Source organism: Canis lupus, chromosome 36 (assembly GCF_048164855.1).
Source record: "Canis lupus baileyi chromosome 36, mCanLup2.hap1, whole genome shotgun sequence".
Taxonomy (NCBI): Eukaryota; Metazoa; Chordata; class Mammalia; order Carnivora; family Canidae; genus Canis; species Canis lupus.
The window spans coordinates 14490740-14516921 of NC_132873.1; the positions used below are offsets into that span (position 1 = coordinate 14490740).

The window sequence follows — 26182 nt, forward strand, 5'->3', positions numbered from 1 at the left end:
CCATGACTAATAGAGTCCATGAGACAAATAAATTAGTTATTCAAGACTAGTCTAACCATTCCCAGCACTAAAACCTAAAAGAAAGTTTTCATGTGGGTCCTAGTAAAGAGGGTACAGAGCAAACAACATCCTTAGTAGCATCCCGCAGTAATTAAATATGGTCTTTGGGTCTGTCTCTTATAAAGCTCTACAATGAAGCTGATGGTTTCAGGTCAAAATCCATCTAAAGCATCCCATTCTTTGAGATTCTAATGAAATGGCTGAAATGTCATTTCATGTGGAGTGGGAGATTTGTGTACCCACTTTTTCCTGTCACATATGTACTCAAAATCTCATGGAATTCTGGAAAGGGAATGAGTTATTTATGCTTTCCCCAGTCACCCTCCCCTCTCAACTTGTTATTGGATGGATCATCTTGTCCTCCCCATATGACCCACCCCATGCATCTCACCGATTTAGGTGGGAGACATAGCTCCTTTTCCTGGAGCTCCTAAACCATCTCTCACATAAAGCATTTGTGTGTGCAGCCAGCCTCATTATAGAGGTTGTGGGAGGAGTTTAGATCACAGCAGTACAATAAAATCAAATTTAATATTAGTAGCCCTGTTCTAAACAGTCTGTAAGCTCCAACCAGCTGCTGGGGGGTGTGGTCTTCTTTCCCATTCTTGCTCCTCTCTCCTCCACTCTTAGCTGTAAAAATGGCTAATGGCTCTTCATTTTTTATAGTCTCCTTCCAGCCCATGCTTTCCAGGGCTCCATATCTACCATTCAGGTGGCTTGTGAACAAAACAAGCATCTAATTTGTTGCTTAACCTGAGTCATTTTTGAGAGCGAAAGTGTGTGCCATTAAGGATCACACGCAGGCAAGAGGCATGAACCAGAACAGTCCAAGGCAAACTGGAGCCCTTGGTTAGGCTCTTTATAAAAGTTCTTTCCCTAGAAAATGTCAGATTCTTGAATTATTTGATATTAATTATTCCTAAATCCCAGTTCTTCAACCTTTAAACTCCCAACACTAGCGTTGGCTTCCTGGAGACATCAGCCAGAGTTCTATTTGCCAGTAATAACATATCACATAAATTGGAAAGCTAAAAGCTTCTTGCAGTGCTGGATTTTACATTGTTGGGCATAAAATCACAGACTTCAGGCATGGAAATGATCTGGAAACACTTGAACCGAAAACACATAAAATTAGAGACCCTGGATGTCACTGATCAAGTTTCTCTTCTTGAAAACTGTATTTCCATCTCTGGGGTACAGGCAAAGAAAACAGTATAGTTCCTCTAATTCCACAACTAAAAACAATCAACAGAGAGAAGTAATGGTGCTGGGGAAGCAGGGCAGAGGGATTACGACCAAACTAAGTCCTCACCTATGCTTCCTCCTTTTTTTTTTTTTTACAGAGAGAGGCAGAGGGAGAAGCAGGCTCCCCATGGGGAGCCCGATGGGGGGACTCAATCCCAGGACCCCAGGATCACGCCTGAACCGGAGACAGGTGCCCAACCACTGAGCCACCCAGGTGTCCCTGCTTTAAGTCTGGCTCTGGAGGGGCCTGGTCCTGGTTCTGCTCTGTTAAGAGAAGCAGTGTAGGGATCCCTGGGTGGCACAGTGGTTTGGCGCCTGCCTTTGGCCCAGGGCGTGATCCTGGTAGACCCGGGATCGAATCCCACATCAGGCTCCCGGTGCATGGAGCCTGCTTCTCCCTCTGCCTGTGTCTCTGCGCCTCTCTCTCTCTCTCTGTGACTATCATAAATAAATAAAAACTTTAAAAAAAAAAAAAAAAAAAAAGAGAAGCAGTGTAACAGCAACAGCCAAGAGATAGCGCCCCAGGTGTGCAGTGTTTCATCTGGGGCTCTTTCCCTCCTCTCTCAAAAGTACTATGGAACCTCAAAGAACTGAAAAGTTCTGAGATGAAAGCAGCCTCCAGAGAAGAAGGGGAGAAGGGATACCCTACATGATCCCACTAACCTTTTCCCCTTGAAGATGAAGAAACAATTCAAGATAAACCCAGTGTCAGCCTATATACCCTATACGCACCAGTATTTCCTGTATGTCCCAGTTTATAATAAGTCCAGATTTTAAATCTTTTTTTTTTTAAATATGGAATGCTTTAAGGATTTGCATGGCATCCTTTTGCAGGGGCCATGTTAATCTTCTCTATATCACTCTAATTTTAGTATGCAAGCTACCAAAGTCAGCACCAGATTCTAAGTTTTTTTCTTCTTTTTTCTCTCTTTTCTCCCTTTGAACCTATAGTGTCTTCTGGCCAATCTAACCTTATAGAAGACCCACCAAGCAAAGAAAGTGAAGTCATTCCATAAAACAGTGCCAAGAAGTGCTATATTGAGTTACACTCTCAAAGGGTGCTCCTCGTTATGGCTTCCCTCTCTAGTTATCCTGCCTTGCTGCCATGGGGTTAGGTCCTGATGTTGCTACTGTCTTATTTCCTCCCCTGAAACTTCAGGGGATCAAATTTTCTTGTGGGTTTGTTAAGGCAAAAATGACAATCACAACCACCTATTGCTTAAACAAGAAGAAATGTACTACTTTTCACACAAAAGCCAATTTAATCCAAATGGGACATCATAGGAGTTAAGAAGAGGTGGGTCATTGGTTGCCCATCTTCTTGTCAGCTATTGAACAGTCATCAAAGACAAGCTGAGAAAGAGAACCAGAGGCTGATGCCATGATGCTGATCCTTGGTGTCTTACCCAATCTCCCTGTTTGAGATACTTTGGTCTTTGTTGCTCCCAGACACATGACCTCTTCTCATTGAACCAAGCATGTGTATGATACAAATGCTATACATTTGTTACTAGGAAGCAGGAAGGTGGGCATTAAGGTCAACTGCTGGCTGGACCTCAGACACTAGTGATACTCTGGAATTGGCCACTGCAGTTGTAGTATTAATTTGTCATCTCAGGAAACACAAAAAGTAGACAGAATTACCAAGGAACAGAAGGCTTTGGGGACAACACAACATTCCTGTTTTCTCTCATTTGCTTACTCATCTCCCCTGTTATAAAGGCCTATTAAATAGATCAAATGCAGAGTGCTTGTGTCATCCTACACATTGAAAGTTGCAAATACTGAACTTTGATGTGAGTGTGTATGCCTGTGGTGCTGAGCATTCAAAATAGGTCCCATGGACTATCACAACAATGGATTTCAGACTAGGGAATAACATTCATATCCTCCAGGCATTGATTGAGTAGCCTTCATGTGCCAGTTCATTTTGCCATTTAGTAGGATTACAAAAAATAGTCCCTGCCCAGGATGGGGCTCCCCTCATTCATTTCAAGAAACTGATATCTAAACAAAATAATTAGATAAGTGATAATTACCATTATAGTGGTATGAGCAAGATGCCTGATAGAACCAAACTGGCAGTATTAAATCCAGCCTGGAAGATTAGAGAAAGTTTCAAGAAAATTTTTAGAGGAATTGATATCTGAGATAAACCTTCTAAAATCTCCCTGGGTGAAAAGTGTAGAACTGGCATCTCAGTGAGAAGGATTAGAACATTAAACAACAAGAGAAGTATAGCATAAACCTCCAGCTATAAGATGAATAAGTTCTGGGCATCTAATGTACAGCGTATTGATTATAGTTAACAATACTGTATTATAGACTTGAAAGTTGCTAAAAGAGTAGATTTTAAATGTTTCCACACACACAAAATATTAATTATGTGAGGTGATGCACCTAACACTATGATGGTAATCATCTCACAATATATAACTGTATCAAATCTATATGTTGCATACATGTTACATGCAATATTTCAATGATATCTCAGTAAAACTGGGGGGAGGGCAAATGAGAAATGTGAGATAACATTGTGTTTTTGGGACACTACAAGTGATTCAGTGTGATCTGTTGGGAAGTCTGGAGACAGAGTATCTCAGGCCAGGTGTGCCAGGCTAAGGAGCCAGTACTTGATTCTGGAGGCAATGGGAGTCAGGGAAGGGTTTCAAGCAGGTAAGTAGCTGCCTTAGCTCAGGCTGCTAGAACAAAAACACCGTGGACTGGATGACTTAAACAAACATTTCTTTCTCACAGTTCTCAGTTCTGGAGGCTGGGAAGTCAAAGATGAGGGTGCCAGTAGATCCAGTGTCTGGTGAGCCAGCTTCCTAGTTTGCAAACTGTCTTCTCATTATGCCCTTACCCCGAGGGAGGAAGTGCCTAAGGACACTCATCCTGTCATGATGTCTCCACCCTTATGACCCAGTTACCTCTCAAGGCCCCATCTCCAGACATCACAGTGGGGATTAGGGTTTCAATATATGAATTTGGGGACACAAACATTCAGTTCAGTGCTGTGACATGACTTGATGCGTTTTGATTCTGATCACCCTGGCATGTTGGCAGAATGCAGTGTAGAAGAGGGCAAGGCTGGAGAGAGTCAGGAGACTGTGGACAGTCCAGCTGAAGATGATGAGAATGCAAGAAAGGCAGCTACAGGGCAGGGTGACAGGGAGGGGAGATTAGAGAGGTCGCTAAAGGAATGAAGCCAGGATCCCCGGGAGAGAAAGAGAAAGATCTGGAAAAAACAAGACTAAAGTTTAGTACTCTGCATTTTCTGACCCCTTCACCTCTTTTCCTGTCTAATCAGCACTATCACTTAAGTGCTGGAATTTCTGCTTTAATTCTCTCATTATGTGCATATAAAACTTTGTAGAACAAAGCAGAGCATTCTTCTGCCTACATATTTAAGGAAAATGACATATAAGTGCTAAGTAAACCTTAGCTGGTGATGGCTAAAATGTGTTTTCCTTACCAGAAGAAAAAAAAGAGTAAACCAGACTAGCGTTTTTAAAAATTTGATCCAAGAACGATCTAGTGCTAGTTAGAAATACAGATTCCCGGAGTCTTTTCCACATCTGATGATGCCAATCCTTGGGAGAGGGTATGACCTAGCAATTTGCAGTTTTAACAAGCACAGGTGATTCTTTAGACACACTAGAGTTTGAAAGCCATGAGATGATTTCCAAATTACCCTCCATGTCTACTTTTTTTTTTTTTTTTTTTGTTAACTGCAAAATGGCTTCATAGCAGAGAAATCTTTCATGCACCTGAGAGGATCGACTATGTTTGAGAGACAAACAGGCTGAAGTCATCCTTAGTAATGTTGCACTGTTACTAACATGAAACATTTACTTAATGCTCACCTGGCATGTGCCATTGTACACATAAACCCATTGTCAAAGACTAGCAGAACACCAGTCACAAAGCAAGTTGGGTTTATTAGCTGTTAGAACAAGAGAGAAAAAAAAAAAAAAAGAACAAGAGAGAACACACACCATGGGGAAATGGGGGGGGTGTCTTAGCAAAGGGTGTCAGCAAAGGATATCATCATAGGATTTGTACTTTGGTTGAGTGGATTTGGGGAAGAGTCTAAAAAGGCAGGAGATCCCTCTAGGTTGGATGTTGTCAGAACATGGGGAAAATTTTATGATTGTGTATCTCAATAAATGTACTCATGCGGAGGAGAGCCTAGAAGGATAAAGCTGCAATTGTTAAAGAAGGAGTTAATCATGTGGGCTGAGAGACGGAGTGTTTGGTATTGTGTGGGGGGTACAGTGACTTTGTTTTTGCTTGTGCTTAGACAAAATTATGAAGTCGCCTTGTTTTGTCTCATTGCATCATAGTCTCAGAGTAACCCTGTTGGTATTCCGTGGGATTGTTTATGTCTAACAGAAGAATAACATGGCTTAGCTCTGAATGCCAGGCCAGCTTCTAAATGCGAGTACCTCTCCTTTTTTTCATTCCTTCTTTTTTGACTTACTATATCCCATAAGGTAAGTACTCTGAAATAACTCTGGCTCTGAGAGGCTATGTGGTTTGCCAAGTTCATGTGGCTACTAAGGGGACATTCTGAGTTTAAAAAGCTTTACTGCCTCCCCCCACCCTGGAAAGGGGAAGTACTCCAAAAGCAATATACTTCTCAGTCTTGGACCCAACGACCATAGAAACCTCCCCCTTGGTTCTTATCACAAGTTGACTTCCAGGGGCCGGTTTCTAGTACATGAAGTACACCCACCAAAGGAGGACTTAGTAGCTATGTCTTAAAGCATCAGATCACCACAGTCAAAACTAGCAAGGGTGGGAATCCAGACCTGTGGCCTGCACTGGGCTGGTAAATCGCATGAAGAAAAACAGTTTTAAGTTACAATGACCTCTGCCATCAGGGACAGTTAATCAAGTGTTTGTGGCATTCTATATCGCAGACAGCCTCTGGAATCATGGAACACTTCTATAAAGGCATAGATTTCCCCCAAAAAAATACATAGGGCATCATGGGGTCATATCTGTAGAGACATGAATTCCGGGTCAAAAGTTCAGATTGATGTGCTGATAAATTTACAAAACACTAAGAATCCAAATAAAAGCAACTCTAGGGACTCAACTAGGACACATACAGAACAGCGTTAGAATATACCAGAGAATGAGGGCAAACTCTACAGGCATTTCCACTGAGTGCAGCACGTAAAAGGGATCCATAAAATCCCCTTACTCACCCCCTGGGGCCCCTTTTGTGTTGTTCTTGCCAACGCAGCAGCAGCCCTGCTATATAGACCCGCGGCGCTGCCGGCCGGTCGCACTGAACTCGCACATCCGTGTCAACCAGCCATGGGGAAGGTGAGCGGGATACAAGTTAAATGAAAAGAAGAAAAAAAATGCCTCTATATGAGATCTGTGGGGAGCCACTGATTTAACTCGGAATCATTCTTCCTTTGCAGATCACCTTCTACGAGGACCGCGGCTTCCAGGGCCGGCACTACGAGTGCAGCAGCGACTGCCCCAACCTGCAGCCCTACTTCAGCCGCTGCAACTCCATCCGCGTGGACAGCGGCTGCTGGATGCTCTACGAGCGCCCCAACTACCAGGGCCACCAGTACTTCCTGCGGCGCGGGGACTACCCCGACTACCAGCAGTGGCTGGGCTTCAGCGACTCCATCCGCTCCTGCTGTCTCATCCCCCAGGTGAGGTCAACCTGGTTTCCACCAGGCTGCCTGCTGTCCTCCCTGCATGGTTGACCAGGGAGGGACGTTTCTCCTTTAAAAGCCATTCAGGGTAGAGTGGGCTTTGGCTACTGCCTAAGCCCAGAGAGACAAATGCACAAAGCCAGCCGAGAATTCATGAAGAATTCCCTTATGGGAAGAATCAGCCTCACTTTTGCTACCATTATGTCCCTTGCAAAGGTGTTTGTAACAAATGTACTGTCACAGTGGGATATAGAACAAAACTTGCGAATGGGATGCTGGTTGGACCTAGGCGGGCTGTACTTCAAACGGGTTGCTTTTAAAAATTTGAAACCGTAAGACTGTCATTTTAATGAACAGTAAAGAATGGATGGGGAATGATTTAGGTTCCAGTACAGGCTAGTAAAAACTGACTCTCTGTTAGCAGAGGCTAATCAAAGTTTGGGTCCAACTTTGGAAAAGGTAATTCATTGCCCTTAATTTGGAAAAGTAGTTGAATACTGGTTTCAAGGGACTGTTTAAACTAATTTTCACTGAAGCATGTGATTTTGAAAGTCCAACTTTGGTTGTAAACTCGTATGTATATAAATTTGGGAGATAACACTAATATTATTCCAAAAAATAATAATAATACCCCTATTAAAAGAATGTTAGTCAAAATACTTTCCATTTCCCCCTCAGAATATATATTTGACTTATCACCTAGAAATCAATAGAAATTAGAGAATTGGGAGTCAAGATTATTGAATTTTTTTTTAAGATTATTGAATTTTGATAGACTCTAACCCAGACTCTGAACCTCTAAAAATTTACCTTTCCTAGATATGAAATTTAAAAAATGAGAATGCAAACATTTATTAAACACCAGTAGAACACAGATCCATACACGGCACACACAGCCATCTCAGAGTCTAGGTTTCTACATTGGCCATCCCGTGCCTCAACCTACCAAGTTCATTTGTTGTTTGGTTGCTTCTTCCGCTCCTTCTCTTTGTGGACGAGCAGACAAGCTCCCACAGGCTGCGGCTGTATGAGAGAGAGGATCACAAAGGCCTCATGGTTGAGCTGAGCGAGGACTGCTCCTGCATCCAGGACCGCTTCCACCTGAGTGAGGTCCGCTCCGTGCACGTGTTGGAGGGCTGCTGGGTCCTCTACGAGATGCCCAACTACCTGGGGCGGCAATACCTGCTGAGGCCCCAAGAGTACAGGCGCTACCACGACTGGGGAGCCATGGATGCTAAGGCAGGCTCTTTGCGGAGGGTGGTGGATTTATACTAAAATAGGTTCACACTACCATTTTCTCAGTTTGGAACCTAATAAAGTATTTAGTCTGTATTGTTGGCAATTGCTGACTTCTGTTTTTCTTTCACCGTGTGCTAAGGAATTCACCTGTAAATGCTCCCCGGTAAAGGTTGAGGAGCAAGTAAGTGGGGAGGGGTCCGTTCTAGAAGCTCTGCAAAGTGAAATGAGTCTGAAACAGGCTCAGAAGTAGGGGTGGAAAGAGGAGGTGGCCTGTCTAAGAAAGAAAGGGAGGTCAACATAGAAAAATGGGAGAGGGTGACTGGTGAGGAGGGAGGCATTGGGTTGAGGGCCCTGGGGAACAGCATTCCAGGAGCTTCCTTCTGACTCAGCAGGTGACTGGAAGCCATGGAGGGTCATAGGTGAGCAGTGAAGAGAAGCCCACCTGGCAAAAAGCCTGATTAGATTACATGAGGAATTGTAGTACTGTTTACTTTTGAACACAGTATGACATACCTAATCCCCAGGCCGCCATTGAACCAGTTGAAGATTCTCCCCTCCCAGAATGCCTCCTGACTTGGTTGCACCTCTTGGCCAGTGTATTCCCAGGGTCAAACTCTACCTGAAGTGCAGCTAGTGCAAATAAATTAATGAGATAGATGTTAGTGTTTTAAATAGACTTCAATTGAAGTAAAATCTGCTTGCTCATAAGCAAAGCCCTGTAAGTTAAAAAAACAAAAATTAAAAATCTTTTCGTTACTAGAGAATTAATTTGTTTTTTAATTTTTTCCTTCAAAGTAAAAGCCTCCTATAATCCTACTACTTCACAAATTCTATAAAGAAAGAAGTAGAGAGGGTCCTTCTGATTCTACTCCTCGTTGCTAGCTCTTCTTTCTAGAATTTTTTGTTTTTTATATTGACATCTCATGAAACATGCTTTTTAAATTATTTATTTACTTATTTGCAAATATGGAATCATGCTGTTCATATTAGCCTGCAACTTGTTTTTAACATGCAAAATGATACAGACATAGATCTCGATCAGTATACCTTATTCTGTTTCATGACTGCATTGTGTTCCATTATTTGTTTTGTTTTTAAGATTTTATTTGTTTTTTTCATGAGAGACACAGAGAGAGAGAGAGAGAGAGGCAGAGAGAGAAGCAGGCTCCAAGCGAGAAGCAGGCTCCAGGCCGGGAGTCCAACGTGGGACTCGATCCCAGGTCTCCAGCATCACACCCCAGGCGGAAGGCAGGCACTTAAACCACTGAGCCACCCAGGGATCCCCATGTTCCATTATTTGAAAGCACCCTAGATTACTTTACCATTTATCCATTGGTGATTGGGTTTGTCCAATGTTCCTTTTACAAACAAGCCTGCAAAGAATATCCTTGTATGTCTATCTTTATCTACACATACCATAAATTTTAGAGGATAGAGACCTAGAAGTGAGACTGCCCAATGATAGCACAAGATATTTTCCATTTTAATAGACTCTGCCCAAATTGTTAGCTACCAAAGATCCTAACTTGAGTTAGTGTCTTTACCATTTACTAAGCACCTACCATAGGCCTGCCATATGTAGCACTGGGGATGAAAAAACAAACAAAAACAAATAAAAGACATTGTCCCTACCACCACAGAGGTCTACACAGAAATAACATGAAATGCTTACAGTAGACTGTAAGTATGCAACCACTTTTTAAAGTCAAGTACTTCTCAAGTGCTAAATAATACATACATAATCACTTTTATCAAATACTTTTATTTAGTACTTTAAAGTCATCCCAAGACAAATTTCTAGGGGAAACAAGTGTAAAATTGTTATATATGTAAACAATATTTATTTACATACTTCTTATGATATCAAATGGTTTAAACCATACTACCAAATAAAATGGTTCTCAAAATTTTAGATTTCCCAGACCAGTTTTCTTTAAATAGAGACCAACATAGGATTGCCTATTTTTATTTCGCCAAGCAAGGGCCTTGAAAATTAAAAACAAAACAATGAAATTGTAAAACTAAACACCATCCATTTGTACATCATTTTATACAAGAAGAGACATTTACAAAATGACATTTTTAACACCCCAAAATACACAAGTTCCTAATAAAGTATGGCTCAGACCAAGGAAGAATGCTCGGGAATTTGCTCTGATGTGTAGTGCTTTCATCTGTCAAAAACTGAGCAGAGTTTGAAGACTATTGTTTGAGGTTAAGGCCCAATGCCTTCAGGGGCTAGAGAGATGATGCAAATGAGCAAAACAACTTCCTTTAAGACAACAAGGAGTGATGAAGAGTATGGTGAGCTGTGAAAAGTGCAAACCAACCCAAAGCATCATGAAAAAATACATTGTGCCAGCCAAATAAAACACATCCTAATTCCACAGCCTTCAGGGCTGCCAGTTGTCATTTCCATACTGGTGTGAAAGCTGGGGAGGGCCACCACCAACGGACTGCATGAGAGTTCCCAGGGCACCCTCTCCCCACATGAAATGCCTTGGTCTCATGTTAAGCCTACAGAACCCAACCTTAGAGCCTGGGAATGTGAGCAGACAAAACCCCAGGAATGAACCACAGTGAAATTTTCTCTCCATCCCAGGAGAATGAGATTTTGATTCATAATATTTTGAGCTCTAAGAAATAAGGAAAGTGGTATTTCTTTTTTTTTTTTTTTTTTTGAGATTTTATTTATTCACTCCTGAAAGACACAGAGAGATAGGCAGAAACATAGGCAGAGGGAGGAGCAGGCTCATCGAGTCCGATGCAGGACTAGATCCCAGGACCCAGGGATCACGACCTGAGCCGAAGGCAGACGCTCAACCACTGAGCCACCCAGGTGCCCCAGAAAGGAGCATTTCTTATATGCTTCATTTTGTAGGTGACACAGCAGTAACAGAAATCTTTGACCCTGCATGTAGCAGAACTCTAACCTTAACTCATGTATTTTGCCTCCGCTCTTGTTTGAAACCACCTGAATATTTAGGAGTGACAATAGGTTACCTTCTGGACTAGAGCTCAGGATTGAGAGTCCCTGACCCTTATCTCTTACTCTCCCTCCAAAGACGGTCCCCATCAGTCATTCCAGGCAATGCGTATAGAACTCTGCTTCAGGGCTATAGGCATGAGGATTCTCAGTTTTTTACTTATGGTCATTTAGCACACTGAGTGCAACTTGGGGCTTCAGTCGGACACACATTTGTCAATCCTAGAATTTTCTGTAATGCATTTAAGTCAAACACATTTTGGCGCAAGTCATTCACTTTTCAGCTCTATGAAAACTGTGAGTTGTTTTTTGTTTGTTTGTTTGTTTGTTTGTTTGTTTTTCTTTTTCCCTGTTTCTTTCCCCAGGCTGAAATAAAGCCTTTTCTCTTCCTAGTCATTGAGAAAACCAAACCCAGAGTCTTCCTGTTTTAGCCCTCCAGATGTATCCCAAATTTGTCGTTGCATGTCAGCTGTGATGGTGGTGGTCCTCACAGCCATCCCCAGCAGGCTCCCCCTGGGTGTTCTCTGGGGCTCCCCATTTGGTTCTTTCTCATATTTTACTGTTTTTATCTATCAATCCTCTCCCCACAGAAACAACTCTGAGTGAAATGACAGTATTAAAGTTTTTATTTTGTTAATTATTATTCTTTAATTTTTTTTAATTTTTATTTATTTATGATAGTCACACAGAGAGAGAGAGAGAGGCAGAGACACAAGCAGAGGGAGAAGCAGGCTCCATGCACCGGGAGCCTGACGTGGGATTCGATCCTGGGTCTCCAGGATCGCGCCCTGGGCCAAAGGCAGGCGCCAAACCGCTGCGCCACCCAGGGATCCCTATTCTTTAAATTTTTAATTGAAATGAAAATTCAATTCTTTAAAAAATTCTTTTGATTTGAGCTGCGTACTTTCTATAAACAGAAGTAATTTTGCAAACACAAGCCTATATATAGTGGGTAATAAGAACTGAAATCATCCTCTTGTACACAGCTGGTGTTTTATTCACGAATACCAACTTACAAAGATGTATGAACCAAAGTCAAGACAAAGTATTTCCATGAGACAACACAGGACTGTGAACAATTCTTTGAACATGAAAGAGGCTCAAGGCGTAGGTCATCTTCCACTCCAATGCTCTTTCCAGCCCATCAAACTATTCTCTTCCAGGCTAATAAATACTTTCTAAAGCCTTCCTAGAGTCTCAGCTTCCAGATTTATTCCTTCCTCTCCCCACACCATTTTAGCTGTAGCTCTTCCTCATGTTCATGCAATGAATATCCTTTGAGTCCAGAACTCTGTGTACCCTTGTGCCCCAGAGGAAAAGGTATATGTAGATTCCTACTAGAAATGCATTTCTTAGGAATTTGGTTTTATTTTATAATAACCTGAGAGGTGATCAATTTTTGTGTTTTAACTTTTTCTTATTTCCTCCAAGTGAGAAATTTCCCTTTTAGTTCTTTCCGGAATGAAACCTCTTAAAACTATTCTCCCTATTGAATTACAATTAGCCAAGATAAAACATCTAATCATCAGTCTACTTCCAGACATGACTGTAGCAAATTCAGACCAAATACTGAATATCTGTGCTTGCTAGGATTTTTGTTTTGATTTGATTTGGTTTGGTTTGGTTTTGGCTTTGGTTTTTACCATACTGCAAGTTTGAAGTTTTATGAATTCCCTTGGTAAAATATTCCCATTTCTTACACCCTTTAATAAGAAAATTCTCTTAAAGGACAAAGTTGAAATTATCAACATTCCGTTAAGGTAATTTTCTTCCTATTAACAATTAGTATGCAATTAGTATTCAATATTGAACATGAGGAGGTGCTCCAGCTAAAATGGTGTGGGGAGAGGAAGGAATAAATCTGGCTCCCTCACTTACACTTTTTTTGTTTTTCCCCAGCCTATGCAAATAAAAGTGTAGACTATATATGAAATGGCTGAAGCTCTATTTCTATTATTAAATCAACAATGTTCCAAATTACTTTTTTTTCCAAACGGTTTCAATAGCATCAGCCAGTGATAGCAACTGGAATACTCCAGAGAGAATGGGACCAAAACCCACAATGAGCCCCATGGACTATGACAGCAAAGAGAAAAAAAGAGCACACGAAAATCCCCTCCTCGCCCCGCGGGCCCCTTTTGTGTGGTTCCTGCCAACGCAGCAGGCCTCCTGCTATATAGCCACGCGCTGCGGCCCATCCCTGACCTGCATCCACCACCATGGGGAAGGTGAGCCCAGTGCAGTCCCAGCCTGGGGGGCCCCCCTCTCCTCCCCACACCAGGGCCAGGCCTCTGAGCCTCTCCCTCCTTGCCTTGCAGATCACCTTCTACGAGGACCGGGGCTTCCAGGGCCACCACTATGAGTGCAGCAGTGACCACTCCAACCTGCAGCCCTACTTCAGCCGCTGCAACTCGGTGCGGGTGGACAGCGGCTGCTGGATGCTCTACGAGCAGCCCAACTACACTGGGGGCCAGTACTTCCTGCGGTGCGGGGACTACCCCGACTACCAGCAGTGGATGGGCCTCAGTGACTCGGTCCGCTCCTGTCGTCTCATCCCCCATGTGAGTGCAGCTCCAGATGGGGACACAGGATACATAGGTTCAAGCAAAGGTTAAACATGATCATTAGTGATCATTCAGAATAACTGAAGGTTTGGACAGAAGACCAGCTACCCTACAGTAGTTCAATATAGTTTGCCCCAAACAGAAGCAAAGGGTGACCCGGGTACCAAGTAATCAACAAATATTTATTAAGAATGTGTTGGCCACAGTGGTCATGTACCAGCAATAGGTCCTGTCCTGGAATCACTTACAGTGGAGTTGTAGAAAAGCCACTAATATTCAATAGAAGAATAATCAAGTGCTAGAATATGTAGAGCAGACAGGAGCAGACAGGAGCAGACAGGAGTTGAAAAGGAAACTTAGAGGGGTTAAGTTTTTTAAGACCTCTCTCTCTTTTGCTCCCCACTTGTGTATTTTGGTCCCACCACCCACCCAAATAGAAGTACTTTCTCTCAATGGAGAGAAACCCAGAGACATTTTATGCACACACGCACATACATTTCAAATACGTGTTTTAAAACACTAAGGTTTTTGAAAAATTAGTGCTGGGTCCTTACCGATTTTTCTTTCTCATGTTTCTTCATTTTATCCCTGAACTATCAAATAAGAATCAACTATTGTCTGAGTCACTTAAGATGTTTGACTTTGCTTTCGCCAGAAACAGAAGGATCCAAGTCCTTGGTGATTTTTCCAAGATTTATCTTAAACCCAAAGCAAGGTCATTCATTTCATAAACTGACTTTACTGTTCAAGCACACATGCTTGAAAAATTAAAAACATCTTTTCAAAATGGCAAAAATAGTAATACGCTCTTAAAGGTTTGAGTTTCTGGTATGGTTGACTGAACATGACTAGTATTTTATTCTGGCAAATATTTAAATATATAAAGAGTGAAATTTCCTTCTGAATTCTGTCATACTTTATGGTCTTAAAAAGGTACTGAATCTCGAGCTTTGAAAATAGGGAATATATAAATATTGAGAATTACTTAAGGCAATTACTTAAGGCTTGCCATATATTTCAAAATAGCTTGAGCTGGACTGCATGAAAGTGTTGCAACCATTTCATGCTTTGCTTTCCCCCTCTTTCCATCTCTGGATGGGCCAGGCTGGCTCTCACAGGATCAGACTCTATGAGAGGGAAGATTATAGAGGCCAGATGATGGAGTTCACGGAGGACTGCTCCTCTCTTCAGGACCGCTTCCACTTCAATGAGATTTACTCCCTGCATGTGCTGGAGGGTTCTTGGGTCCTCTATGAGCTGCCCAACTACCGGGGGCGGCAATACCTGCTGAGGCCAGGGGACTACAGGCGCTACCATGACTGGGGAGGCACAAGTGCCCGGGTGGGCTCTTTGAGGAGAGTCATGGATTACTACTGAAATAGGTTCTTCATCATTTCTCAATCTGGAAACTAATAAAATATTTTCAGTGTGTTCCTGGCATTGGTTTGCTTGTATTTTTCTTGGTCCGCCTCTTTTTCTTTCTTTTTTAAAGATTTTATTTATACACGAGAGACACACAGAGAGAAGCACAGACATAGGCAGAGGGAGAAGCAGGCTCCCTGCGGGGAGCCCACTACAGAACTTGATCCCAGGACTCTGGGATCATGACCTGAGCCAAAGGCAGATGTTCAACCACCGAGCCATCCACGCGTCCCTGTCCTCTTATTTTATTCTTTCATTTTCACACACAGATACACAAACCCACACAACACAAGTGGAAACCAAGATGTGTGATCCATACGAAATAAAACACGTCTCTCACAATAAAAATATGCCTTCATATTCAGTAGAACTTAATAGCTTGTGAAACACTTTTATGATACATAATCTCATTTGACCCTCTGGTATTTAAACAAGATGTTGCTTCAAACAAGATTATTAAAAATCTGTTTAGATTTGAGGCACTTGGGTGGATCAGTTGGTTAAGTGTCTGCCTTTTGCTTGGGTTATGATCTCGGAGTCCTAGACATCATTGCGCTTCCTGTTCAGCAGGCAGCCTGCCTCTCCCTCTCCCTCTGCCCCGCCCCCCTGTTTGTTTACACTCTCTTTCTGTCTCTCTCTCAAAGAAATCTTAAAAATCTGTTTAGATTTCAGTTTTTTTCTGAGCGGTGAGGATCTGAAGCTGAGGTTCAGAAATAGTGTGACCCACATTTTAAAACAAGGATACCACGATGGGCCTCAAAAGGTTTTTGAATCCCCTAAGCTGTAGGTAAAAGTTGAGTTCACAAATCTCTGGCAGACTCTCTTGATGCTGAGGCTGTCACTTGACACTCCCTGGACATGGAAACCTAAGTGGCCGAATGCTGATGGGGAGAGAGAAGAGATGGTGCCAGAAAAACAATTGCTTTCCTGATGAAAAGGAGTTGCTGCCCCTGGTGCCATAATCCCCTCCTCTTTTGGGCATCTTATACCCAAGAGGTGACATGTGTGAAGGAACTGCCAGTTTCAGAAACGCTGGCCTTGATGTAGTCAAGCCCCTGAGCCAATGTCTACCCGCCAGGGCTCACAAGAGAACCAAACCAATAGGATATATATGGATAATATGAGGAGATTTATGAGAAGTATTACCTCACTAATGGAGTCTGAGAAGTCCCATGATCTGCAAGCTGAAGAAACAAGAAAGCTGGTGGTGTCCTCTAGTCTGAGTCCAAAGGCCTGAGAACCAGGAACTCTGGTGTCTGAGGGCAAGAGAGAAGATGAATGTCTCAGCTTAAGCAGAGAACTAACTTGTCCTTCCTCCACCTTTTCATTCTAGTCAGGCCCTCAACAGACCGGATGGTCCATTCACCAGTAAGGGCAATGCCAGCAGTGTTTTACCTTCACACTTTTTATAATGGGAGTAAAATAACCCCAAATTCATTTATGCCACTGCAATTGGATGTTCTGTTATTTGTAGTTCATATCTCTAGCTAATACAGAGCATATGTGACTTTTTCTGAGGTGATTGTTGAGTATGTATTCAAAGAAATTCCTAATGGAAAAAATGCGGGAAAAAATCAGGAGAAGAAGAAAGAAAGAGGGGGAAGGAAAGAGAAAGGAAGGGGTGGGGAAGGAAGTCAGGCACTATTAAACAATGAAGTGATATGATATTTAACATATTTTGGACCTGGAGATCATCTATAACTTAGATAACTCATTTCATGTAAGGTAAGCTGAAGTCCAATTCTAATGCCAAACAGTCAATAACAGAAGTGGCATCAGAAGCCAGAACCCACAGCTCAGAGATCACCGATTTTCCATCATGGAATCAGGAAGATTCTTGTCATAGTAATGACAGCACTAGCTTACTGATTCTTACTATGAGGTCATTGCAAACAACCAACCAGGAATTGAATTAAATATATAGGACAACCCAAAGCTGCATTCTGTCTATATATATCTATGCACATCCCATACACACAGTCAAATCTATTTACATAACCCTGTACTTATACGTATAATGTGTGTGTGTGTGTGTGTGTGTGTTAGCATACTATACACTAAGTTATAGGGAAGTAGGGCACTATATTCGCTTACATTGAGTCTTCTACTTTCTGTTCTGTCTTGCGCTCTCATTGCTGGAATTTTAGGAAGGAAGAACGATGTGTAGGTTCAAAGAGATATGATCAAGTCATTGCCCTGCTTAAAAACCGTTGATATTTCTCCACTGTCCACAGGGAAAGTTTCTTCTTACAAGAACCTATGGCCCCAGCCCATCTACTTCCTCTCTTATTAACCTGATGCTCCTGACCTGCCTGGGTCTTCCCATCACACCAAGGATTTTCACATCTCTTTGCCTTTTCTCACAATCTTTTCCATCCCTGAATTACTTTTCCCCAACTTCCCTCCTGGTGAGCAGCTCCTTCTCCAAAGCTTGATCAAAATTCACCCGACTCTCTCAGCCAAATCTGCATCATCTCAGAAACATCAGACTGGAAGTAGCAGAAGCTCCATATCAAATGGGCAAGCAATACAGAAATTAGCTCATGTGACAGGAAGTGCTAGGATAGCACAGGATTTAGGGATGGTTGATTCAGCAGCTCAGCAATGTCATTAGGGCCCCAGGTTTCGTCTGTCTCCCACCATATTTAGCATCTGCAGGGTCCTGGAGCAGCCAGGCATCCCTGGTAACCATAGGAGAGCTGCTAGCTAAGACTGAGGCAGCATAGAAGGAACACTGGGTGAGGACGAACACCCAACAATCTCTACAACACAGTTGTGCCCACAGCACAAATCCCCAGAATTAAAGAGGACCTTGAAATGTCATCAGGTTCTTGAGTGTAAGCTTTGGTGATATAAGGTAATCAAATGCAAGGGATAAAGGGAGGGGTGCCTGAGTGGCTCAGTGGTTGAGCACCTGCCTTTGGCTCAGGGCATGATTCCCAAGTCTTAGGATTGAGTCCCACATTGGGTTCCCTGCAGGGAGTCTGCTTTTCTTTCTGTTTATGTCTCTGCCTCTCTCTGTATGTCTCTCATGAATGAATAAATAAAAATTTTAAAAAGAAAGAAAGATAAAGAGAGAAAGAAGGAGGAAGCCCAAGAAGGGAAAGGTACTAATTTAAAAAAATTTAAGACATTAATTATATTTATTACTGATTTTTTTCCTATCATAAAGTAAGAAGTATAAGTACCTTAAACTTTTAAATACTGTTTAATTCCCTTTGAAACCCTAATATTCACCCACTTCAATATTTTCTTACAACCTCAGTAGAATTATTGAAATCAAGAAGTTCGTATTGATAAAATTAACATCAATGTATTTTTTTTTCTTATCGGTCATGGAAAATGCTTTAAATTGTGGTAAAATATACATAACATAAAATTTACCATTATAACAACCTTTAAGTGTTCGTTTCAGTGGCATAAAGCACATTCATGTCGCTGTGCAATCATCAGCACTATTCATCTCCAGAACTTTGTCATCATCCCAAACTGAAACTCTGCACTCATTCCAGACTAAGTCCCCATCCCCACCTCCCTGTAGCCCCCCGCAATGCCCCTTCCACTTCTTATCTCCATGACTCTGACTGTTGTATGTACCTCAAATAAATGGAATTGTACGATATCCATCTTGCCGGGCTCATTTCACTTAGCATCATGTTCTTAAGATTGGTCCATGTTGTGGCATTTATAACATCATTCCTTTTTAAGGCTGAATCATATTCCATTCCATGCATATACCACATGTTTTGCATCTATTCACCCCTCAATGGGCATTTGGGTTGCTTCCATCTTTTGGCTCTTTCACAGTGGCTACAACATTTCACATTCCCACCAGCAATGCACAACATTTCTAATTTTTCCACATCCTCACTAACACTTGTTATTTTCTATTTTACATTTCTATAATAGCCATCATTACAGGTATGAAGTAGTATCTCATTGTAATTTTGATTGCATTTCCCCAATGATTAGTGATGTTGAGTTTCTTTAATGTGACTATTGCCCATTTGTATATCTTCTTTGGAAAAATGTTTATTCCCGTTCTTGTATTAAAAATTGTTTTTTTTTTCACTTTTTGCCTGTTGTTGCTAAGTTGTAGGAGTTCTTTATGTACCGATGCCTTATCAAATATATGATTTGCAAATATTTTCTCACATTACATGGCCTTTCACTCTGTTGATAGTCTCCTCTGTCACACAGTTTTTATTTTGATGAAGTCCAATTTACCTATTGCCTATGCTTCATTGTCTTATCCAAGAAATCACTGCCAAATTTAGTGTCATGAAACTTTTCCCCTATGTTTCCTTCTAAGAGTTTTATGGTTTTAGTTCTTTAAGTCTTGAATCCATTTTGATTTAGTTTTTGTATATGGTGTAAGTTAGGAGTCAACTTAATTCTTTTACATGTGGATATTCATTTTCCCCAGGATCATTTGTTTAAAAGCTGGTCATTTTCCTATTGAATGGTCTTGCCAACCTTGTCAAAAATCAGTTAACAATATATTTGAGGGCTTGTTTCTGGGCTTCCTGTTCTCTTCCATTGGTCTGTATATCTATTGCTGCACTAATACCACACTGTTTTGATCACTGTGGCTTTGTGGTACATTTTGAAATCATAAAGTTCAAGCTCTCCAGCTCTGCTTTTGTTTTCAAGATTGTTTTGGGCATTTAGGGTCCCTTGAGATTCTATGTGAATTTTAGGAGGGATTTTTTTTATTCCTATATAAAACATTGCTGGAATTTTGATAGGGACTGCATTGAATCTGTTGATCACTTTGGGCAGGATATCTGAACAATATTGATTCTTCCGATCCATAAGCACAAGATGTATTTATATTTATTTATATCTTCTTTCTTTCAGCAATATTTCTCAGTGGTATAATGTACTTACTTAAAAAGAAACAACATATGGTGAACATTATCCATATATTTCAATAAATTCTTTGAGAACATGATTTTTGGTAGCTGCCTAACACCTCATCAAACAGATGTTCTATAAGTTACCGAATTAATGCCCTATTTTGGACATTTCATTTGTATCTTTTTTTATATTATAAACAATGGTCAGATAACATATTAATGCACCTAAATGTCTGCATGTCCTTTTAACTCTTCTTTGGACAAATTCTTAAAGATGAAGGTATTATATCAAAGAAGTGAAAATTAAGAGGGTTTTACTGTCGTAAAATACACATAACAGTAAATTTACCATCCTAACCATTTTTACCACATAGTACAGTAGTGTTAACTATATGCACATTTTTGTGCAATGGACCTTTAGAACTTTTTCATCTTTTAAATTTTAGTTTAAATTTTTTCTCTATAGCTTCCAAATTTTCTATAAAAGTAAGAATTTTTAAAAGAAAGAATGTGAATAAGGTTTATTAAATGTGTGTGCATCAAATGAAATGAAAACAATTTTTTAGTATTAGATTCTGGTAGCAACAATCCAAACTAAGGAATGAAATAGAGCATACATATCAGGTTGTTTTGAAGGACTTGCTTCTTCTTAAGGAGTGGTTTTCAATCTGTGTTGATTTTGCTCCCCCAGGAAACATTTCCAATGTCTGAAAACATTTTTGGTTGTCACAACCAGAAGAGTAACGCTACTAACACCAGGGGAGGGTTGACACCAGAGATGCTGTTAAACATCCTTAAGTGCACAGGACAACCACCCTGTAACAGAATTTTTTGATCCAAAATGTCAAAATAGTGTGAGGCTGAGAAACTGCTCTAAAGAGAGCTGAGCACCAGGAGCTACTGGGGATGAAGGTAGGGTCTTGAGGGAGAAAGGCAGACTCTAGGCTCTGGAGTCAGAGCCTTAACTCCAGAGCAACCACAGCTTGCCTGGAGCTGGGAAGGGTAGAGAAAGATGTAAGATTGTAGGATCTTAAGCTTGTTATATTTGCATATTAACTTGTATTTCTCAACAGCCAGAACTAATCTTAGCACCTGGTTTGCAAAATTATTAAATAGAAAGTTAATGCGTGAGACGGAACCACCAGTGAGTCACCTCTATGAATTTCAAAAGTGAGGGTCTCCTTGCCTGTGCAGGAAGAGGCGCCCCAGCTGAAGCCCTGGAGATGTCCCTGGTCCTGTCCAGGCTCCAGGCAGCAGGGTGGCAGGAGCGTCCCTAAACGGGGTTTCCTTAGGGCCCAACTCCTGGTCACCCTTCCTCAAGTGTTAGCAACATCTGCTGTACCCACTTGTCAGCCTGGAGGGTCATGGAGAGGTTCTTCCTCTTGGACAGAAATCCCATCTTACTTTAAACATACTACAGAGAAGGTAGGCTCTTCCCCATGTGCCAGGTTCTCACACCAAGAAAATGCTCTCATCCAAATGCCTCGAGCTGGGCCCGTTCTGACCTCAGACTCAGTCATTACCCGGCTCTCTTACCCAAAAGGAGATCGTTTTGCAATTTAAGAAGATACCTAAAATATTCCATTGCCATTATTAACTCGGTGAGGGCTTTTGCTCAGCTCCAAAGTCCTAAATAGGCTTCGTCTAAAGGCCCCAGAGGCACCAAGTGACAGTTTTAACGCGGGTCATCAAATCGAAAACACTGGAGAGTCTAAGAGAAAACATACAATAAGTCCCCCACCCCACCCCCCACAGTCATTATGTAGAAAAGAGAGAGAAAATCCCCTCCTCGCCCCGCGGGCCCCTTTTGTGTGGTTCCTGCCAACGCAGCAGGCCTCCTGCTATATAGCCGCGCCGGCCGCGCCGACCTGCATCCACCGCCATGGGGAAGGTGAGCCCCGCCAGCCCCAGCCCGGCCCCCCCGCCCCCGCAGCCCGGGGCCAGGCCTCCGAGCCTCTCCCTCCTTGCCTTGCAGATCACCTTCTACGAGGACCGCGGCTTCCAGGGCCGGCACTACGAGTGCAGCAGCGACTGCCCCAACCTGCAGCCCTACTTCAGCCGCTGCAACTCCATCCGCGTGGACAGCGGCTGCTGGATGCTCTACGAGCGCCCCAACTACCAGGGCCACCAGTACTTCCTGCGGCGCGGGGACTACCCCGACTACCAGCAGTGGCTGGGCCTCAGCGACGCCGTCCGCTCCTGCCGCCTCATCCCCCACGTGAGTGCGGCTCCCGGCCCCCCCCCCCCCGCCCCCGGGGCGGCTGCTCCCGGCCTCGGACTCCGCCGCCCGCGCCCCCGACCTAAGCGGTGACCCCGCTGTGCAGCCCCGCGGCTCCGCTCCGCTGGGACGAGGGGCGCGGGGTCGGCTCGCGGGGGCCGGCCCTGGGGAGGGGGCGGCGGGGCTCCCCGGCCCGCAGGTGGTGCGCAGGTGGCCCGCAGGTGGCGCGCAGGTGGCCCGCAGGTGGTGCAAAGGGGGCCCGCAGGTAGCGCGCAGGTGGTCCGCAGGTGGCCCCCAGGTGGCCCGCAGGTGGCCAGCAGGTGGCCCACAGGTGGCGCGCAGGTGGCCCCCAGGTGCCCCGCAGGTGGTGCGCAGGTGGCGCGCAGGTGGCCCGCAGGTGGCCCGCAGTGGCCCGCTGGCCCCGCCGCCGCCGCTCTCCTTCTGCACCTGTCGCCTCGTGGGGTCGGGCCGAGGCTGGGAGCGGCCCTGAGCACGCGGCGGCCACCTGTGCCCTGAGCGTCGGGTCCCGCGCACGCGCAGTCCCGCCTCCTGTGCCGCCGAACCCCGAGCAGACCGTGGGCTGCCGGCCGCTCCCGCCAGGCCCGCCGCCCCCGCAGCCCCCGCGGCTGAGACGGCCCCGCAGTCGGGGACCCCGCGGTCCCACCGCGACGGGCCTGCGGCTCAGGTAGCGCTTTGCGGAGTCGGAGGCCCGGGGCTGCGGCGCGGGGCCCAGAGCAGCCCCGGAGCCCGCGCGCCCGGCTCCCCGCCCCCACCCAGCCCCCGCCCTCTCTTTCCTTTTTTAAAAGAGTTTATTTATTTATTTATTTATTTATTTATTTATTTATTTATTTATTTATGAGAGAGAGAGAGAGAGAGGCAGAGACCCAGGCAGAGGGAGAAGCAGGCTCCACGCAGGAGCCCGACGTGGGACTCGATCCCAGGTCTCCAGGGTCACGCCCTGGGCCGCCAGCGCCCTAGTCCTCCGCTTCTGGTCGAAGAGGCAAAGGCTGTGGTGCTGCTGCGCGTGCGCAGGGCCGTGGTGAGGACCAGGTGGTGCACACGTGGGCCCTTCACCCACGGAGATGCCCCCTTGGAAGTGCTTTCTACGCAGGGGGGTTGCTCCTGAGCACTTTTCCTCCAGAGCATTCAGTGGCGGGAGAAGGAAGACAGGGAGACCGTCGGCGCCCTCTGGAAGGCAGCTGAGAGATCAAGTGCTCCCGGAAAGACAGGCAGGATTTGCTCGGGACAAACAGCCTAGCTTTCCGGTTTTCTCAAGGTTTTATTCCCCCGTGGTCCTGTGCAGGCCTCCTCCGCGACCTTGGGCTTTCCGTGTTGCTTCTTACCTACAGCAGATCCGCAGGAGGCCCGTTGGAGCTGCCACCTGAACCTAGTGTCTGGGTGGCCTCTTGCTTTCCAGGGCCTTAGAGGAGCGGGGCTGAAGGCAGAAGGGAAGGGATTAGGGATTGCCCGGGCTGGGCTTCTTCTTGAATTGCCACTAGTCTGTGACTTCACCTGAAGGAAAAGCAACTTGACCTCCCTTCCCCTAGCTTCTTCTAATACTGTTGAGATTCAAGATTAGAATTTTCTTTCCCAGGGGTCCTTTCTAAAATTGTATTTAAGTATCTAATTATTCTCACGTCATCCAAGGATCACTTGAGCCCACCATAAACCCATAAAGGCGACAGCAATATGCACATAGTTATTTAAGAATGATACTAAATACGGCCAGTGTGGATGGTTCATACAGGTTGTGGCCTGAGAAACTCTTGGCAGCACCACAGGTAACTTGATCTGTAGGAATGACGCCTTCTTCAGTTTTGCAGTGCGCAACCCATTCAAATGTACACAGCTGCCCTGGCATCGGCTATCTTTTAAAATTTGTCATCTTTGATACAGAAAAGATAAAGAAATGCCCAATCCCTCTGTAGCATGTGTGACTGGTTGCTAACGGCTCGGTTTTCTGACTTTTCCTCACCTGCTGATGGCCGAACCCACAGACCAGCTCCCAAAGGATCAGGATCTACGAGCGAGAGGACTACCGGGGCCAGATGGTAGAGATCACCGAGGACTGCTCCTCGCTTCACGACCGCTTCCACTTCAGTGAGATCCACTCCTTCCACGTGCTGGAGGGCTACTGGGTCCTCTACGAGCTGCCCAACTACCGGGGGCGCCAGTACCTGCTGAGGCCGGGGGACTACAGGCGCTACCACGACTGGGGCGCCCCGAGTGCCCGGGTGGGCTCCTTGAGGAGAGCCGTGGATTTCTACTGAAACATTTTTACTCTACCCTGGTCTCCATCTGGAAGCTAATAAAATATTTCCTGTGTGTTTCATGCAGCCATGGGGTCCTGTTTTCCTTTCGGCCTCCTTGGAGGGGCTCAGCAGAAAGAAAGCCGGGAATAGCGTGGATCTGCTGACGCCTGTCAGTGCATGGGCTGGCGTGGGGTAGCAGTTAGGAGCACAGCCTCGGGAGCCCGGGCGCCTGGTCCAAAGCCCTACTAGCTGTAGGCGATGGGGCACGTTCCTGGGCATTCCTGTGCCTCGGTTTTCTAATTTGTAAACATTTGGCTAATGGCACTCTTCATCTCTTAAGATCGTGACGTGGATCACGCAAGTTTTTATTTTTAAATTTTTAATTTTCTTACAATGGTGCCAGGCACAAAGTAAATGCTGTGTAGTAAGCATTTACAAACATAAATGCTCCTCGATTATTATAGAGTATTTGGGCTTAATCAACTAGTGTTTTATCAGTAATGGATCAAGAATCACCTGCATCAGAATCACTTGGACACTTGTTAAAAATGCAGATTCCGAGACACACACACACCCCCAGCTGCTGCTTCTGCAAATGGTATTTAAGAACCATGGTGCTAAATCTAGCTTTTCATAGTGCAGAATCACATCCCAAAAGATCAAGCACCCCTATTTTAGACACTGTGCTCTCTACTGGGAAATAAGGAGTCTAACAGTCTAGAGGGGGAATAGAACTTCCAACAGAATTTCTTTTAAGATTTTATTTATTTATTCATGAGAATACACAGAGAGGAGAGAGAGAGGCAGAGACACAGGCAGAGGGAGAAGCAGGCCCCATGCAGGGAGCCTGACGTGGGACTCGATCCTGGGTCTCCAGGATCACGCCCCGGGCTGTAGGCGGCACTAAACCACTGAGCCACCGGGGCTGCCCCCAACAGAATTTTTATGCCTGCACCAAGTAGAGGCAAGTATGTCAAAAGGGCCGTAGGGGCTTTGAGGAAGAAGCCCGAGAGGCTTGCCAGAGTTTTCACTGCGTCTTCACCCATCACTCAAGGGACTTTGAACATTCCCATTACCTCGGTAAGAAGTATGAACATGTATCACCCGGGGGCACCTGGGTGGCGCAGTCAGTTGGGTGTCTGCCTTCAGCTCAGGGCATGATCTTTGTTAGGGCCCTGGGATGGGGCCACTAGGGCTCCTGCTCGGGAGGGGGTGAGGGGGGGAGTCTGATTCTCCCTCTCCCTCTGCCCTTCCTGATGCTGGTGCGCTTTCTCTCTCTCTCTCTCTCTCTCTCTCTCTCTCTCTCTCTCTCTTTCTCTCAAATAAATAAAATCTTAAAAAAAAAAAATACTGCTCCAAAATCTTCTGGTAACTTTTCTAGCGGAATGCTAGGGACCGAACACTGACACAGAAGCATCACACCGACACGACAGGCAGCATAATGGAGGGATTAGAAGTCTAAAATCTGCCTGGAGTTCGATCTGACTGCTTGGGTTTGAATGTCATCTGTATCTAGTGCTAGCCAGGCTAGAGTCTTAGGTCGGGGTCCCCCAGACCCAGATCAGGAACCAAGGACTCGGGAGGAGGTGACTGATCAGAGAAGTGCTCCCAGGAGGGCAGGTGAGGGAATAGGGGAGCCAGATAGAGACAGGC

General features: G+C 44.4%; 3 protein-coding genes, 1 long non-coding RNA gene and 1 other non-coding gene across 5 annotated transcripts; 3 read left to right on the plus strand and 2 right to left on the minus strand.

Annotated features, from left to right (window-relative positions):
* Window positions 1-2094: 2094 nt before the first annotated feature.
* On the minus strand, window positions 2095-2201 carry LOC140625924 (U6 spliceosomal RNA). The gene has a single exon (XR_012025191.1). It is a non-coding gene; the product is annotated as a U6 spliceosomal RNA (small nuclear RNA).
* A 2133-nt stretch (window positions 2202-4334) lies between these two features.
* LOC140625373 (gamma-crystallin C) lies at window positions 4335-8264 on the plus strand. The gene is made up of 4 exons (XM_072812647.1): window positions 4335-4470; window positions 6560-6642; window positions 6744-6986; window positions 7992-8264. The coding sequence occupies exons 1-4, from the start codon at window positions 4335-4337 to the stop codon at window positions 8262-8264; spliced, it is 735 nt and encodes a 244-aa protein (XP_072668748.1).
* A 498-nt stretch (window positions 8265-8762) lies between these two features.
* On the minus strand, window positions 8763-22257 carry LOC140625348 (uncharacterized). The gene is made up of 3 exons (XR_012024703.1): window positions 22040-22257; window positions 16347-16456; window positions 8763-8858 (listed from the first exon to the last, which is right to left on the minus strand). It is a non-coding gene; the product is annotated as an uncharacterized lncRNA (long non-coding RNA).
* On the plus strand, window positions 13434-15155 carry LOC140625457 (gamma-crystallin D). Its single transcript, XM_072812729.1, has 3 exons — window positions 13434-13442; window positions 13533-13775; window positions 14883-15155. Exons 1-3 carry the CDS (start codon window positions 13434-13436, stop codon window positions 15153-15155), a joined length of 525 nt encoding a protein of 174 aa, XP_072668830.1.
* On the plus strand, window positions 21825-24613 carry LOC140625346 (gamma-crystallin F). The gene is made up of 3 exons (XM_072812629.1): window positions 21825-21950; window positions 22035-22277; window positions 24275-24613. Exons 1-3 carry the CDS (start codon window positions 21942-21944, stop codon window positions 24545-24547), a joined length of 525 nt encoding a protein of 174 aa, XP_072668730.1. The 5' UTR covers window positions 21825-21941; the 3' UTR covers window positions 24548-24613.
* The last annotated feature ends 1569 nt before the right edge of the window (window positions 24614-26182 follow it).